We start from the raw sequence: 16,201 nt of genomic DNA on the forward strand, positions 1-16,201 counted from the left end.
TGAATCTGGCAGCCTCACTGCGACAACAAGACTTGGGGAAGTTGCACACAAAGTGCACATGGCAAGATCATAACACAACATAAAACAAATAATTTGATTAAAGTACATCTATATGTATCAACTTTAACTCTGTTGTTTATGAAAGAAATCTAGAGCTTTTTCTAATGTCTACAATTCTGTGTAACTTAGTTTGATAAGGAAGGCTGGAAAGGAAGTCGGTCATACACCATCTGCATCAGCGATTTTTTTAAATGGATTGTCCTTAATTTGTCTGTGATGCATTAAAATGCTACCCTCCTTCTGTTTCATCTTGGCATACTGTGGCCTTTTTGTTTCTCTTTTTAAAATGTTTTAGCTCTTGTAGTTATGATTCGACTTAAATAGCATCAACACTGAAACTATATGCATGAGGGAGATTTGTGGCGAGAGCTGACATCCCAGGGGGATAGTTGGCCAGCTTCAGGCTGCTATAAAGCACGTCAGTCACCCGCCACTTTGATTTTCTTCACTTTAACTATATGACATAATCCAGATAAGCAGTATGCACTGGGAGAAATGTAAGTACAACACATCATTGCTGTTTTCTCTATATGATACACATTAACTGTAAAATCTTGAGAATACTTGCTCCTTGATGCAGATTGCCATGATCTTATATAAAACTAATCTATTGATTTGAACAATTATTTAAAATCTGCTTCGATTTCATTGAAGGTGGTAAAAGAGCAGCAGAACATTTTCTAAATTTTAAAACAAATACTGAATTGTTCAAATAGGTGTTTCACCTGTGTGTACATTACCTTTCCTGTCACTTAGATGAGGTAAACACAATACTATGAACACAATATTATGTATAATAATATGCAAGTCAGTACGATAGCCTTGCAATACATGTAACCTTTGTCTAGCACAATTGATCTTTCTTTTCATCCATGTCCATTAAGAATAATAATCTGGTTGAATATTGAAGATCTGAGGTTGTTGTTAGGAGATAAAATTTGATTAAGGTCAACTTTTCCGCTGTTGTATTTTGGGCCAACTGTAATAATTAATTTGACTGTTCGCTGATCAGAAATGTAAAACGTAAAGTTATTTATTTATTTAGAACATTTACTTAGATGTTCAAGTCTGGAGGTTTGTTTGTTTTTGTGTGGAAAGAACAGTAGCTATATGCCAACTTTTCATGTTGTAAACTGTGTCAGTAACAATATTAAAGCTGTTGTGTCGGACTCTTTTGGAAAGAGGAAGGTCGTCATTTGGATGTTGGCTGTGTTGCTATTGGGCTGTAATCTTGATAAAATGCAAAATGGCAGCAGGCTTCCACACGCAGCTGTGGAGCTTCCTCTTTTTTGTTAGTTGAGTCCCCATGTATGTGCCATGGTGATTGTTTGTCTGTCTGTGTGTGTTCATGTGTAAGTGTTAAAAACAGAGAGAGATGAAAGACAACAACATCCTCTGTTCATTTAAGTTTCAGTTCAAGATTATACTGTAACATCCATTTCCTTGTGCTTTTTGAAATGGAGCTTCCTGTATATCAGAAACACATTTTCCAGAATAAAAGTTCTTTAAAAAATAAATATAGACAAATAGAAGGTGCTAGATTATGATATTTTTCTATCCAAATATCTCCAGTAGTAGCTATCGATCTTTATAAAATACCTTCTGAGTGATAAGGGAAAGAAATTCTAGAACTATCGTACACTTACAGAAAAGTCCTCTTTCTCAACCCCAGGCTTCAGCCAAATGGATAACCAGGATGAACAAAATATAGAGTTGATTGATAACATTTCCACTGAGCTCTTCAGTTTAAATGATACAGAAAGCTGTACATTCATAGCAACAGTAACTAATGGGGGGAAGGGGTCTTAGCGACTTGTGTGTCCGTTCTGTTTGTCTAGAGAGCTTTGCTGTTGGGTCGTAAATTCAACTTTTCAGTCAGCACCATTCTAGCAGATATGTTGAGGTTTAAAGAAACAGTGCAGGTTTTGTGCTAGCTAAGCCAACTGTGCATTGAGTGTTTATTTTGGGCTTTCTTAAGCAGTGAAACTGTAACTCTACTAAGTAAGCTCTTGCCAGTAGCAGTAAACTGACTGTGTTGATTCACTGTGAGGGCAATCAACACATTAAAACTCACAACAAAAAATTGGGGGTGCTGAACTAGTTGTAAAAGCACCATATTGCCTGTGTGAACACATCATTTCAAGTGGCAGCTTAACTGTACACCAGTACTGGTTAACCGCTGGCTTAACTGTACCCCGGCCACCCATCCCTAACATTCAGCAATGCACACTTTGTGTCAAAAGCAGCTCTTGTGATAAGTATTAAATCACACTTGACGTAATCGCCTCTGGATGTTGCCAAATCCAACAAAAGAGAAATCTTTTTTACGTCTATATTTTGTTTATGTCAGTTGCTATTGGCACAGATTTCCCACCAGTAATCACAAACACCAGGCACATTTAAATTAGGCCATATGTGATACTCCTCTCCATGGCAGTCAGACAGGATTTGACCTAACAGGACAAGAGTTCATTTTTTCAAGTGCCAGAGGGCCTTCATACCTGCAGATGGCTTGTTAGCAGAGATCTGTCAAACTACTGACTTTTTGACCCTTTATTAATCTGTCACTTCAAGTGATGTGTGTCATTTTCATTTCAACATTCTAGCGGCCTGGCTCTATGAATAGCAATGTCCAGCGACTGTTCCTCTAGTGCCACCAGCAGGTTGATATTTTTGTTTTTTAGTGGCATACCATGACAACTGTTGAGTGGCTTGCCATGAAAATCCTCAGGTCAAATACCTGTAAAACTAATGGCATCCCCCACAGCCTCAGCTGTACTTTGTGTTTAGTGCGAATAAGCATATATTAGCATGCTAATGGTCTAAACAAGGAGCCCTGTTTTTTTACCATTAACATGCTAATAAATGCTTATTCTCAATGCTCAAAAAAGTAGTTAAATTTGGGGGTTTTAGAATTATTGATCATAGTTAGTTACTTAGGCTAGTTTATTGACATACAATAGCTGTACATGATCAAATTAAAACATTAGTTCCAAAACATATTCCATAATGCAATTCATTAGTACAACTACTAAATACCATGGTCCATGGTTCCAACATTTTCAGGCTAGTATGCAACATAACTAAGACTTTCCTGTCTGTGCCAATTAGTAATAAATTAAGATAATTTGAGTTATGCTCAAATGGGACTTGGTAAGTCTGAGGACATAATAGTGCATGTAATTCATTTCTTAATGCCACATAAGCACAGGTGTTAAGGTGTTGTTAGGACTTAACCTTTCTAGTTCAATACAGCGTAACATGGGCTAAACTATAGCACAAATTCAGTGTGTCGTAGATCTGGGAACACTGCTGTAAACAAACATGATGTATGTACGACTGACAAGATAAGTCTATTAAACATAATTTGTGGAGAGTGGAGGAAGATGGAAGGGCGAGGGTGACAGTCAGTGTGATGGAGAACAATGGAGCAGATCACAGGGTGTAATTTCACATACCTTTCAGCCTTTCTCAGATTACTTCATGGTTTTATTTATGGTTGAGTATCTGAGGCAGGTACAGGCAGATTGGGCAGGTGGATGCTCAGGTCAAATTCTGTCCAGACCACTGCATTCTGGTGTCAGATGAATAGAATAGATGGGATTTTGAACCAGTTTGAAGCTATATAGTACAGTCCATATTCAAATATAAAGCATGTGACTATAATAAGAAATTGTACCACAAATACTTCCCCTCCCCACTCAAATAGGGACCTATAGCCTTTTTGTCTATTTGGAATTCAAGAGCCATGATGTGGTGCATGTAGATCAGCCTCCATTGCAGAGAACTCACACTGCTGCAGCGCAGCGGAGAAAAATGCCATAACTCTCAGTGACTTTGTATCCTCGGGCCGTACTAACTGATGGCACTGACGTTTCACAGTACTGTTGCTTTTAAGTTGATTTTAAAGAGGCCCTCTCTGTCAGATCACATTTCTTCTCATGCTTATACTTGCAGGGAATCAATGGGGTAAACATTTGGACTTACTAGCAGCTGAAATCGGATGTTTATATATTATATGAATATTCAAATGAATTCAAGTGTATAAGCAAATATTCTCCATTACTAAAGATAGTGCATTACACGTTGCACCAATTGTATGAAACGGTACACACTCCCTGTCTCCTAAGTGGGCGCAGCCTCGTTTGTAAGTTTTATTTTGCCATTGCTGCTTGCTAAACCTTCTCTGGTATATGTACACAAAATCTTTATGATTGTGTTGTTACCTAGAAAAGATGATTAACATAAAACATTATAACACATGCAGAGTTGCTATAAGCTCTCATAATATATTATGATACTTTGCAAAAACATCATTTAGAAGTATCACAATTGCCCCTAATCATTTTACCCATACTTTCAATAACTATTATGGGTGGCTGTTGCATCATGATCATTATGCAAGATTATCAATATGTTTTTGGGTGCAGTGTGACTTTCTTAATGTATGCATGCAATGCATTTGTAATTTACTGCACTTAGACTTTCGTGATGCATTTGAAACATTGTAAATCACATCATGACAGCACAATATAACACAAAAGTATCATCAGAATATCATTTCTCACAGTCTGTTGATAAACAACAGATGAGAGAGTGTTTCCATAGTTTTTCTTCTTATTGTAATGACAGTTCTTAAAAAGGATAGCAGCTCATATAGACCTAGCAATTGTATATGTTAATCAGTTTATCACCTAACTTAAAATGAGAGGCCCGTGTTATTTCACATGTTGTCAGTGTCTCTTTTAATGTGCAGGCCAATATAGAGCAGATCATTAGCAGTAAATGTCTCTTTAATGTCTCTAAGCGTCACCATCAGCACTGGCCAGGTCCAGACCGTACCAAGGTGTTCGAGTCAGAGACCCGGTCAAGGAGCTGCTGAGGAGGAAGAGAAATCTGGAGCCGCTCAGCATCAAGACAGCGCCCCCTTCTGCGGTGAGAACACCATGACAAATGACAATAACATGCATTTACTGTACATGATGCATTTTATCATTCAGTTTGGATGAACAACACATTTTGTGACCAGCTGTACATCTTAAATTTGTTTTACTCAGTTTTGTGACGTTTAAAATGAGGTGTAATTTCAGGTAAGAATACTTTTACATACTGATACATTTTGAACATAACAACACATGTTTTGGGAACATATGTTGAGCCCTCCACGCTTACCAGGGAAAAATCCTTCCCAAAACTCCTTTGTAAATAGCCTACTGAAACCACATCCTCCCTTAACTGTACCTTTATCACAGCACAATTCAAAGTCATTAAACAAATAAGAATAGGATTTGCTGTGGCAGCAGTTACAGTATGGAGCAATGATTGCTCAGGATTATGAGTGACTAATCAAACGTTTCAAACGTGCTTTGTGAGATTTTCAAATACTGAAAATGTACTACAAATTTACAGTCTATGAAATCAAAAAAGAGCAGAATTACTTTTAGATAGATGTCTTAAAAAAAACAACCCACACAAACATTTATTGTCAGCTCTGACAGTGACAGCCAGGTTTTTAACTGAACTCAAGTTTGTGAACTCTTCTTAGAATAGTTTCCATGACAAACACATTAGCATTTATGCTACTTTTTGATGTACTGAATCATTTCTAAATAACATATTGCATTTCTAATAACGCTTGCTTTATTGCATTGTGATGATCTGTCACCATTAGTCTCCAGGCTGACATTCTTCAGGCTGTGGTTCAGTGGTAGAGCGGTTGCCTGCCAATTGGAAGGTTGATGGTTTGATCCCTGGCCCTGCAGTCCCATGTTGACGTGTCCTTGGGCAAGACACTGAATGCCGAGTTGCCCCCGATGCTGCGCATCGGAGCGTAAATGTGTGTGTTTATCTGATGAGCAGGTGGCACCTTGTACGGCATCCTTGGCCACAGTGTATGAATGTGTGTGAATGGTGAATGGTTCCTGTACTAGTCGTTAAGACTAGAAAAGCGCTATATAAATACAGTCCATTTACATTCTTTACTAAAACTGTCATGTTGATGAATGGAGTTGAGGATCTTTATGTATCTGCAGCAGGGAGGCCGCTGAACATCCAGATGCATAATGCTGGTTGTAATAATGGGAGCTCTGGAGCAGAAGCTGCAACACAACATATCTGGTTTGTTCTGTGGGGGGTATTTCTTCCAACTGGAATATTATTGAACAAATTACAGATGGAATTCTCTAGAACTGAAAGAAAAGGTGTTTTTCCATGACAGTTACAGCCATTCCCTGCATGGCTACAGGGCTGGGCACACAGCCCTATGCAAAATTACTTGCAGCCTTGCCAAAAGCCCTCCCACTTGCTATTTATTATGCCTACCAGAGAGGGAGAATCACTTCAGGTTTTGTACAGATAAAAAACAGCATGTAACTAAAAGTGCATGGCAGACACATTTTTTTCAATCTTTGGACAGAGCCAAGCTATTTCCCTCTGTTTTTTGTCTATATGCTATGCTAAGCTAACCAGCAGCTTCATATTTATCCAACACTCTGTCACTGTTCTCTTCTAACTCTTGGCAAGAAAACAAATAATCATATTTCCAATGTTGACCTATCTTTAAAAATAATTAAAGTAATAATCAATACATTACACTTAAGCTATTAGGATTCCATGATTCAAGAAATGTATTGTTATACATGCATTAAAATCCCACCAGTGCATTTCCATACAATAAAAAAACATCCAGATGAGATTAGCTTGCAGCATGTCGTCATACAGCAGAGCTATCTCCAGTAGGCTACAGTGCAGTTAGGTATAGCTAATAAAGGAAATATTGTCATAATGAGGACAAAAAGATGTTACTGATGAATGTTTTAAATGTAACTTTTATATTACTGTGAGCACCACAAATTCCATTTACTGCCATTGTATCCGTAAACAGTAATCTCAGGAATATATCTCAAAATAATCTCCATGGCCATACCACTGTCTGAGGTGAACTGCCCCTTTAACGTCTGACAGTTTCCCACTTTAAATCAAAGGGCAGGCTATTTTATTTTGTTTGCAGATGAGCCTGATGTAAAGGGCAGCAGGCTGACATTATGTCCAAGAGATTATTGTTTAGAGCAGGGGTCTTCAATGTTTTTTAAGCAAAGGACCCCTTAACTGAAACAGAGATGGCCTAATAATTGTTGCCATGCTTTTATAAACCATGTTTTAATGTTAAACATGCATGTGACACAGTGAATCCTTAGAATTAATGTATCTGTGGATGGCCTTAGTGATCTTACCTATAGGCCAGTAAGCAGTGGGGATTTATATTTGCTAATAATCTGTTGGATTCATTTTAAGACTTTTTAATTTCTGAAAAAACTTTCAAAAATTAATAATTTGGGAGCCCCCCTGCATTGACTCTGAGGACCCCCTAGGAGTCCTGAACCCCCTGTTGAAGATCCCTGGTTTAGAGACAGAGCTTTGTTTTGAGATCCTTGTATTTGTCATAGTGCCTCACTCAGTTTACAGTCGAACACACCCAGTCAGCAAATACCTTACCAAAAATGGAATTAGATTTATTGATGTCTACTGATCCTACCCTCTGTAACTCATAGTCCTTTTTCAAGGACCAAATAGGTTGTTTATGTTCTGCTTGTTCATGTTTCTTAATTGATTTTTCAAGTCCTATAAACCCTCAGCGTTTATCGGTGTTTTAAGCCCCCAACGTCTCCTTCCAGGCAGTGCTGCTGTTTTCTCACTACAGATTCTGTACTGTACCGCTGCTTATTAAGACTCACCCTTATAGAGACCATACAGAGCAAATACATGCATACACGTCTTTCAAGATTAAACACAGATGGTTCTGCACTGAAGAACTAAAGAACTGCTGAGGCCTCATAACCAATAACAACTAATAACACTTTCAATGTTTATATGGGCATGCCAGCATTGTGTTAAAGGAGCAGTGTGTAGGATTTAGTGGCATCTAGCAGTGAGGTTGCATATTGCAACCAACTGAATACCCCTCAGCTCACCCCTCTCTTTCCATGCTTGTAGGAGAACCTACACTGTTATCCCTAATTATTTGACTTTACTAGAAATTTGCGTGGAAACCCAACTGTTTTTACACAAGATGAAACTTAACAGGTCAAGTTGTAATAACACAGAGCCGTAACTTGATGCAGTAGATGAATCAAGTTTACATTAGTAGTCATTACTAAAAATCATTAGTAACATAAATGATGTATTTCTGAAGTCACGTTGTCTACAATAAGCATGTTAAGTTAAAGCTTTAGTGCATAACTTATTTATATTAATGAACGTACGTTACATTCAAAGCATTGCCAAATGAGTTGATACAAAGCTAATTAAGACTATCAGCTCCACACAACTCGCGCAGAAAATCAAGTCACGATAATGACCTTTTCTGAAGAGTGCATCTTTTTTTTTTTTATCCTCTGTGTCCTCCTTGGCTACTAGCAACTGCCTGGGGGAGGGGTGGGGGTGGTGCACAATCACAGATAGCTTGTATCATGTGGACGCGCCAAACTGTTTTGTTGTCATAATTCCTCATGGGAGAGACAGAAAGTACACACTATAGCTTCAAATATGCAAAGAAACATAATAAACATGAAACATTAGGCTTCTTCTCACTACTAACAAAATTATTTATTTATATTAAGATTATTTTATTTACTTTATGACAGCGTGACTTTAAGAACAATGCATTCAATACACTTTCTTAAAATATATACCAAAACGAAGACAACAGTCTGAAAACATTGTTATTCTACAGTGTATTGTGCTGCATGAAGAGTTTCTCTCAGGAAACAAAGTTAGTGGTTTACAATCTGTGAACTCTATACTGAACATTATCTCAATGCACAGACCCCATCAGTCCCCACCCGGGTCTCAGTCATGGTGCAACAATAAATGTAGATAAACATGAACACTTAATTAACCATACAAAACTAAAACCCAGATAACATAAATGCACACTCAAAACATTAACAGAACATTATTAAAACACACTTTAACTAGGACAGAAACCGTTCAAAACATATCTTTTTTTTTAAACAAGCCTTTGCATCCCTCCCATACAGAAACTTAACATCCTTAGTTATCTCTGCTTAATATGATCTGTGCACTGCATGGTTGTATTTCAGTCAGCCTAATAGCTGGTTTGATTTGCATTGAGAGACGATTTTATGGAAAGTACCCCATGCCGATCTCTAGGTATGGTGAAGGGTATGTGATGATGTGGGGCTATTTTAATTCCAAAGGCCAAGGGAACTTTATCAGGATGCATAGTATCCTGGATCCATGAAATAACTGGCCTTTAAAAATAAAAATCTGCCTGCCTCTATGGGAATTTAACATAGGGGTGTACTGACTTATGCCCCCTGTATTTTAAGGAAGAACATTTATTTATTTACGATACATTATTCATTCACAAAGAAAATTGGTGTCCTTAAAGATTGGATTTTTCCTCATTTTTTTAATTAAGGCATTAAGAACAATTTGCAAAAGATGATTTTTTTATTCCTCTTTTTAGTCAACTTTAGAATGGGTGTCCTAATTTTTTCACATGACTGTAAGACAACAGTTTCCATTGTGCCTTCAGGGAATATCATATCCACTTATGCAATCTGGATCAATTATTAAATTGCAGTTTGGAGGTTTTCAGTAAATGATGGTTTGTGGATGACATTTATCCATTGTTTTCTGCCTGTAAAGGTCTGTATGTATAATCTTGTGGACCACAGATATGTAATTCAAAATATCAATTTTCAATGGGAAAAATGAATGTTGATGCAGTGGCAGTAAATAGGTTGGACAGTTACTTATGATTTTGCACAAGACAAACCCTTCAAGACGTTACCTGTATGCTCAATTCAGCTGCTGCTCACACCTGGACTTGATCGGTACAAGTGTAAATACTGCATATTTATGTGTCAACATTAGAGTGTAGACTAGTTCTATAGCAGCAACATGTGGTTATGGTTCTACTGTAAATTAATGACATGTTCAACTCCCTTTTCTTTATCTGTTTGTTTTTAGGATGTGGTCACGCATAACAACCAGTCATTATACACACAAGGTACACGTTCAGCTGGATCTGAGAGTTACCTGACACAAATTGATTCCTGTAAGTAAAGCATGTGTCTCTGCCTGTCTTTGAAGATTCACACTCAAACTTCTCGTCCAAAATCAGGCATGTTTGGCTCTGATGTTGCTGGCGGATCCCCAGCCGAGCCGTTGACTGAAGTCAGTGATGGAGGGCTGCACTGTGCAGGATGGAGATCTGTCCCAGCTGGCACCAGCGCTGGCCAGCAGCCTGCAGTAACACCCTGGTCCTCATCTGACTACCAGCAGGACCTTTCAGCTCAGACTCTGGCTTACCCAGCCACCCCCACCCTCACTGCTGATGTATTCATGCAGACTCTTTGTCCCAGCTACACCATGCTGACCTACACACACACACCATTGCTCACTAACTTTGGGGTGAGTAGGATAAACCTCTGCATGTGAACAAACGTTTGCTTAAAGTTTTACCTGGTGAGACTTTGTAAAAATGCACTGACTAAATCTCTAGAGGGATAAGAAAGAGAAAGAATCCTGGGGTCCAGCATCATCATTTCTTAATCCACAGGAAGTGATGAAACTTTAAATATTGACCAGTCATTGTCATCATTGCAGTGCATTGGATACTGACATGAATACAACAGCTGCTGTTCTCAGCTTTAAACACCCACCTTTCAAACCTACACTAAGTGGGTAAATGTAATTTCCCCCTGTGTGATTAAAGTATGTATTCTTCTTCTTCTTCTTCTTCTTCTTCTTCTTCTTCTTCTTCTTCTTCTTCTTCTTCTTCTTCTTCTGGGGTAGAGGTTGAGTTTCACTTCTCCAAACCCACTGACCATCTTCAACCATCTTGCATAGTCACACACGGGTCACACAGACCAGTAGTATGGGTGTGGGTTTAAACCAGGATGATCAGTCGGTTCCTGTCAGATCACATCTTTGTGCCCCGGTAATCAACATTGCATGGACCGGTACCGGGTCACTGACCTAAAGGATCTGATTAGCAGAGCCTGTTGAGAGCATATTTCAATTCAAAAACCTCAGTCTCTAAAACAGTGTCAGTCTAAACAAGACAATGTTTAGGCAAGGCAATTACAGTTTTGAGCAAATGTTTGTGTCTTTGCTAGTTTAAGTTCCTTTGGAATCACCATGAACATTTTAGTCATGTGTTGTTGTTTCAGAACATACCTGTGGCCCCAGCACCAGGCTCCCTCCCTCAGATGGAGCTCCCAGACTCAGGGTTGACCTACCTCCCTTGGGCCCAGCCCATCACCACCATATCTACCATGGCAAACCCGGGAGTCCAGTTTGCCCCCGGCTCTGCAGCCCTGCCCGGGTCACCTGTGGTCCACATGCCCTTGTCCATGTCTTTGACCACCATGATTCCTCAGCTGGAGGCTCAGGGTGGAGGTCATCTTCAGCCGCAGATACTGGACCTCCCGCAGCATTCGGAACATCAACTGGACCCTGAGCCACAAGGCCAGTCTCAAAGCTCGAGTCTAGAGGCAGAGTCACCGAACCTCCTGGATAAACTTCTGGAGGATCAAAAGGGTGATAGCGAAGACGAGGACAAAGACTCATACAGCAGCCCGCTCTTCATTCCAAATGTCTGAAAATATGAGTTTTTTTCTGTTCATAGAGAGTAGCATTTCTTCTGTTTGTTTCTCAGGGGCACCATTAAAGGATAATTTGGCCTAATTACAACTTCATTTTGTTACTGTGGCTATAATTTGTATTGATGTTCTGTGTAATGCTTTTCTTGAGCTGTAATTGACTTATGTTCATGCAGCTGTTTCCTTTTTGCAGCAAAGTCTGGCATTGAAAAACAGGATAAAAAAGACACTGCTGTCTCTGTCAATAGAAATTATGTCCGAGACAGTCGCAGTTTTCTGAGAAACAGTTAGCCTTCAGTGCTGTCTATCTCCTGAGGTGTCTCTCAAAGTGATAAAATCTGGAGTCTGGAACCACTTTAAACTAACTTCATTCAAACTCAAACTGCATCAGGCAAGATCTTTATGTCAAATGATAACTAAGACTGTAAATTCATGCTACTGCTGATACAAGAAAGAAAAGTTACTTAAAACAAATAAATAATGAGAAAACAAAGCTAACAACGCCAATACGCTAACCTGCGTGATGCAACTTTAAACTTCAGGAACTTTTTCTGGCCAAATTAACCTTTATTTCCCGATTGTTGTTCAAACTGAATTATGCCAGATGGTTTCAAATGTTTCGATTTTAAATATATTTAGAGTACCATCTTACACTGTACTGTATGATGAAGATTTTGTCCTAATACTTGTGCTTGCACTTGGCACGGAAGGCCTCTGAGTCCCAAGGGTTTTCCCGAGGGGAAACTGTCATTGTGAAAGGAGCTGCAACTCTTTTGTTGAATCTCATTCCTAAAAAACCCAAGGAGAAACTGTCATTGTGAAAGGGGCTGCAACTCTTTTGTTAAAAAAAAACACCAAAGATCGTATCACAGGGGATAAAACGTGCTGGGAACATATTAAGAGAAGCTTTGGCTCTGTTTTTTTAATGCAGAATTCATAAATGTGAAAACAAAACGAATGCTCAGAGTGTAGTTGACACTCCAAATGGGCGCCAACAGGTAAAACAAATACAAAATAAAAAAAAGAGATAATGAACCAAAATGACAGTATATCATTTTCATGTGTAAGAGGGTTGTATAATTCCAACAGTTAAGGTTTCTTATTATTATTTCTTGTTATTTCTTTTTATATTAGCATGAATAACTGTAACTCAAGAACCTAAATAAACTAAACATGATGGCTTTCAGAGGTTTCGGCTGACAAGATCATGTTTGTTTTGAACACTGTATGTTTGTATGAATGTGACAACGTAGAAGTTTAATGGCAGTATGTGTCTTTAAATCAATCCTCACTGTTGCTCATGTACACTTTTTCAAATGCAACTTTAATCATTTATCCACTCTCTTTGATTCTTGGGAAATTATTTATCTGATGACTCATGAAGTCAGCATGTGTTGTTTTTCAAGTGGATTAAAGAAGGGAGAGTTGGTTCTTTGCTGCTTCGCTGACAGGGCTCATGTTCACTTAGGGCATTCCAGCCAGTGGTGGAAGAGGTATTCAGATCCTTTACTTAAGTAAAAGTTCTAAAACCACACTTTAAAAATACTCTGTTACAAGTAAATGTCATGCATTAAAAAAGTTACTCAAATAAAAGAGTAGAAGTAGAAAGTGGCATGAAAAGAAAAGACTCAAGTAAAGTACAAGTACCTCAAATTTGTACTTAAGTACAGTAATTGAGTAAATGCACTTAGTTACATTCCACCACTGGTTTCAGCAGCTACATGGAAGATAAATGGTGTGGAAAGGTAACATCATGTGTGACACTTCTCAGTCCAGTCTTTCAGTGCATCAGACTAATTGTTTACATGTATTTCATCTCAAATGCAGAGTCAGAGCTGCAGTGTCTGACAGAGAGTCCCTTTAAAGCACTTCAACTTTGGGCCAAGAGGCGTTGCAGAAACATGCCTGAACAGCACCTTTGATAGCATGCAGGGGTGGGACACATGGAGCCCTCGCCAGGGCTTCTCATGGAAAGGTTGTGCCCCAGGGTCTCAGAAAACTGGCAGCCCATGGAGACTGGGAATACACATTTCACAATACGCCCCATTTTAGAGTCCTTTCATATTCATTGCTAACAACTGCATGTTAATAAGTCACTTACAAAAGGGCTTGAACATTTATAGTTACAAACCAACTCCGTATAGAGGTTGTGTGAAAATTATAAATAATATTTAAAAATCAACCCCCTATACTTCCCTCTCTGTCTCTGTCTCTCTCTCTCTCTTTTTACTGGAATGTCATATCATAGTTATTAGGTTTGCTGTGTGATAATTGTTTAACTACAAGCTAGAAATATGTGCCATACAGTAAGTATATCACTTGAAATAATGAATTTAGTCTTAACGCTGAAGGGCCACTCTTCAAAAAAGGTTCTAAACATGTGAGGACCATCGTCTGTGTTTTGTTTAAGGGGATATTTCTTTTCCTAGGATGGCGTAGGTATGCCATGCCCTAATCTGCCTTTGATTGTCCTATCATGACATTCTATCCTAGCTCTAACCAGTCTTACTCTTCATGACTAAACCTAATCAACCCAACCACCAAAGGCAATGAGTACCTGCCAATCAGAGGCAGATTAGGGCAGATTATGACTTTGCCCTCCTAGGAAAGAAATTGGTTTTGTTTAAATAGTATATATTCCCATCCCATACAATTTATCAAAAGTATGACCAATTGCCATGCAGTGGGGGCTTTTGGGGGCTTTTGCCTGCTTTGCCCAGTAATGGTAATCCAGCCGTTATTGTGCTGTGCATCTTAGTTAATTAAAGTCTGAAACCTGGGAACTGTGTCAGGTTGCCATAGAAATCAAATTTATAGCAGTGACTCAGGAGAAAAACACGGTGACTCACCTTGTCAACACTACCCCGCTAACCCCGAGTTTATTTGCCTTCTTAAGTTGCTGAAGTGGTCATTTAATATTTTAACTCATGTGCTATCAAATCATGTCAAACTATTTTTTTGCACTTTAACAGCATAATACAATACACTCATCTTTACAGGATGTAATTTTATGATGTCAGCCTTATATTATGTTGTAGCTTTTACGAGTTGCGTGGCACCAGCAGCAGTAGTGCTTCATTTAAACCCAGAAACCCAGACAACAATATTTGCTACCCCAATATTTGACACCCCACCAAACTGGCTTTTAGCATGCAAACTTTTTTTTTTTACTTTGGGTTTTCAGAATTTAAAAGAATAATTTGGAGTTCAGGAAATATCCCTATCACTCTCATGTCTGTCTGTTAAATATTACAGCCAGCAGAAACAGCTATCCTCAACCATAAAAAAGGCAACTCACTGTTTCACAGGATGCTATGTGCTGGACTATTTCTTGGCCGGGACATGCACATAATCCCCCGATTAAACAAATGAATAACTTAACAAATAACATAAGTGACCTTGAGAGGTGCCCGACGGCAGGTGTTTTTTGGAAAGCAATTTTGAAAACATTTAACAGCGTTCCAAAGGGTTTCCTAAACGCCCATAGGGCGTCAAAGTTCTGGTCATCTCATACAGAAACAGTGCCAATCATCAGCTATCATTATTGTATTTGCTACTTGCACATTTGATTTATCTTGGTCTTCATCTGCCTTTTGCCCAACATCAACATTAGAAGTGGTGCTGGACCCGGTGCAGGCATGTCGAGACCTGTTCTTCCACTCTGAGAGAAAACAAAAAGAGTGAAGGTTATCCCTTAAACCGTCCACGACACCACACATCAAGATAGCAGGCCACAAATACAAACAGGAGGAGGTCTAAAGGAGCCTGCATGTTATTGCTTCCTCACATTTTGTCATTTTTTCAACTGTTCTCACATGTCGGCCTAGAAGATATCTATACAGTTATCTAATGAGGGGGCAATGCAGGTAGAGTGTTAATGCCAGGAATGTTGTGATAAAGAAGGGTTTAATGATTATTTACAACTGCCGTTATTTAGATTAATGTATATTGTGAAATACATGTCAGGTAAACTTTCCATAGAAATGTCAATAGGTGGCGCTTTCTGACTAATAGGTAAATGAACCATTCACATAAAACGCATCACTTCCTTTGCAGAGTGTTGTTAATTGCAAAGAGCTATCAGACACCGAACAGAAAAAAAACAAGAGCTTTGATGAACTGAAATCAATTTAAATCACTTTATGGTTGTTTTTGCAGCAATTTATTAATATGAATACTATGACTTGAATAGTGTTGACTAACCTACTTCACAAATAGAAACAGTACTATCTCAGTACAGTACTATCAGGTTTGTTCACCCTCCACTTACCTTGTGTTTGATGTGTAAATAGGGCTTTCCTGTCACTTTCGCAGTGCGGCTGCACAGTGAGTCTCTGTTATCATGCCTGGGTGTGTGTTTGGGTTTTGTGCAGGCAACACAAATGAATGTAAACAGCCCTTGATTTACTAAATAAAGAAACACCCTCTGATAGGAATACAGACAGGTGACGGATTCACATATCAGTTGTTGCGAAATTCAGAGATGTTATTTACACTATTCACCTTTT

The 16,201-nt window shown here is 38.7% G+C and overlaps 1 protein-coding gene and 1 long non-coding RNA gene across 2 annotated transcripts; one reads left to right on the plus strand and one right to left on the minus strand.

The window, feature by feature from the left end:
• The first annotated feature begins 449 nt into the window (after positions 1 to 449).
• LOC144515755 (POU class 2 homeobox associating factor 1) lies at positions 450 to 12,881 on the plus strand. Its single transcript, XM_078246859.1, has 5 exons — positions 450 to 557; positions 4,868 to 4,995; positions 10,057 to 10,096; positions 10,211 to 10,500; positions 11,262 to 12,881. Exons 1-5 carry the CDS (start codon positions 542 to 544, stop codon positions 11,691 to 11,693), a joined length of 906 nt encoding a protein of 301 aa, XP_078102985.1. The 5' UTR covers positions 450 to 541; the 3' UTR covers positions 11,694 to 12,881.
• On the minus strand, positions 12,254 to 16,050 carry LOC144515756 (uncharacterized). Its single transcript, XR_013501771.1, has 2 exons — positions 15,964 to 16,050; positions 12,254 to 15,354 (listed from the first exon to the last, which is right to left on the minus strand). It is a non-coding gene; the product is annotated as an uncharacterized LOC144515756 (long non-coding RNA).
• Positions 16,051 to 16,201: the final 151 nt, after the last annotated feature.

Source organism: Sander vitreus, chromosome 3 (assembly GCF_031162955.1).
Source record: "Sander vitreus isolate 19-12246 chromosome 3, sanVit1, whole genome shotgun sequence".
Taxonomy (NCBI): domain Eukaryota; kingdom Metazoa; phylum Chordata; class Actinopteri; order Perciformes; family Percidae; genus Sander; species Sander vitreus.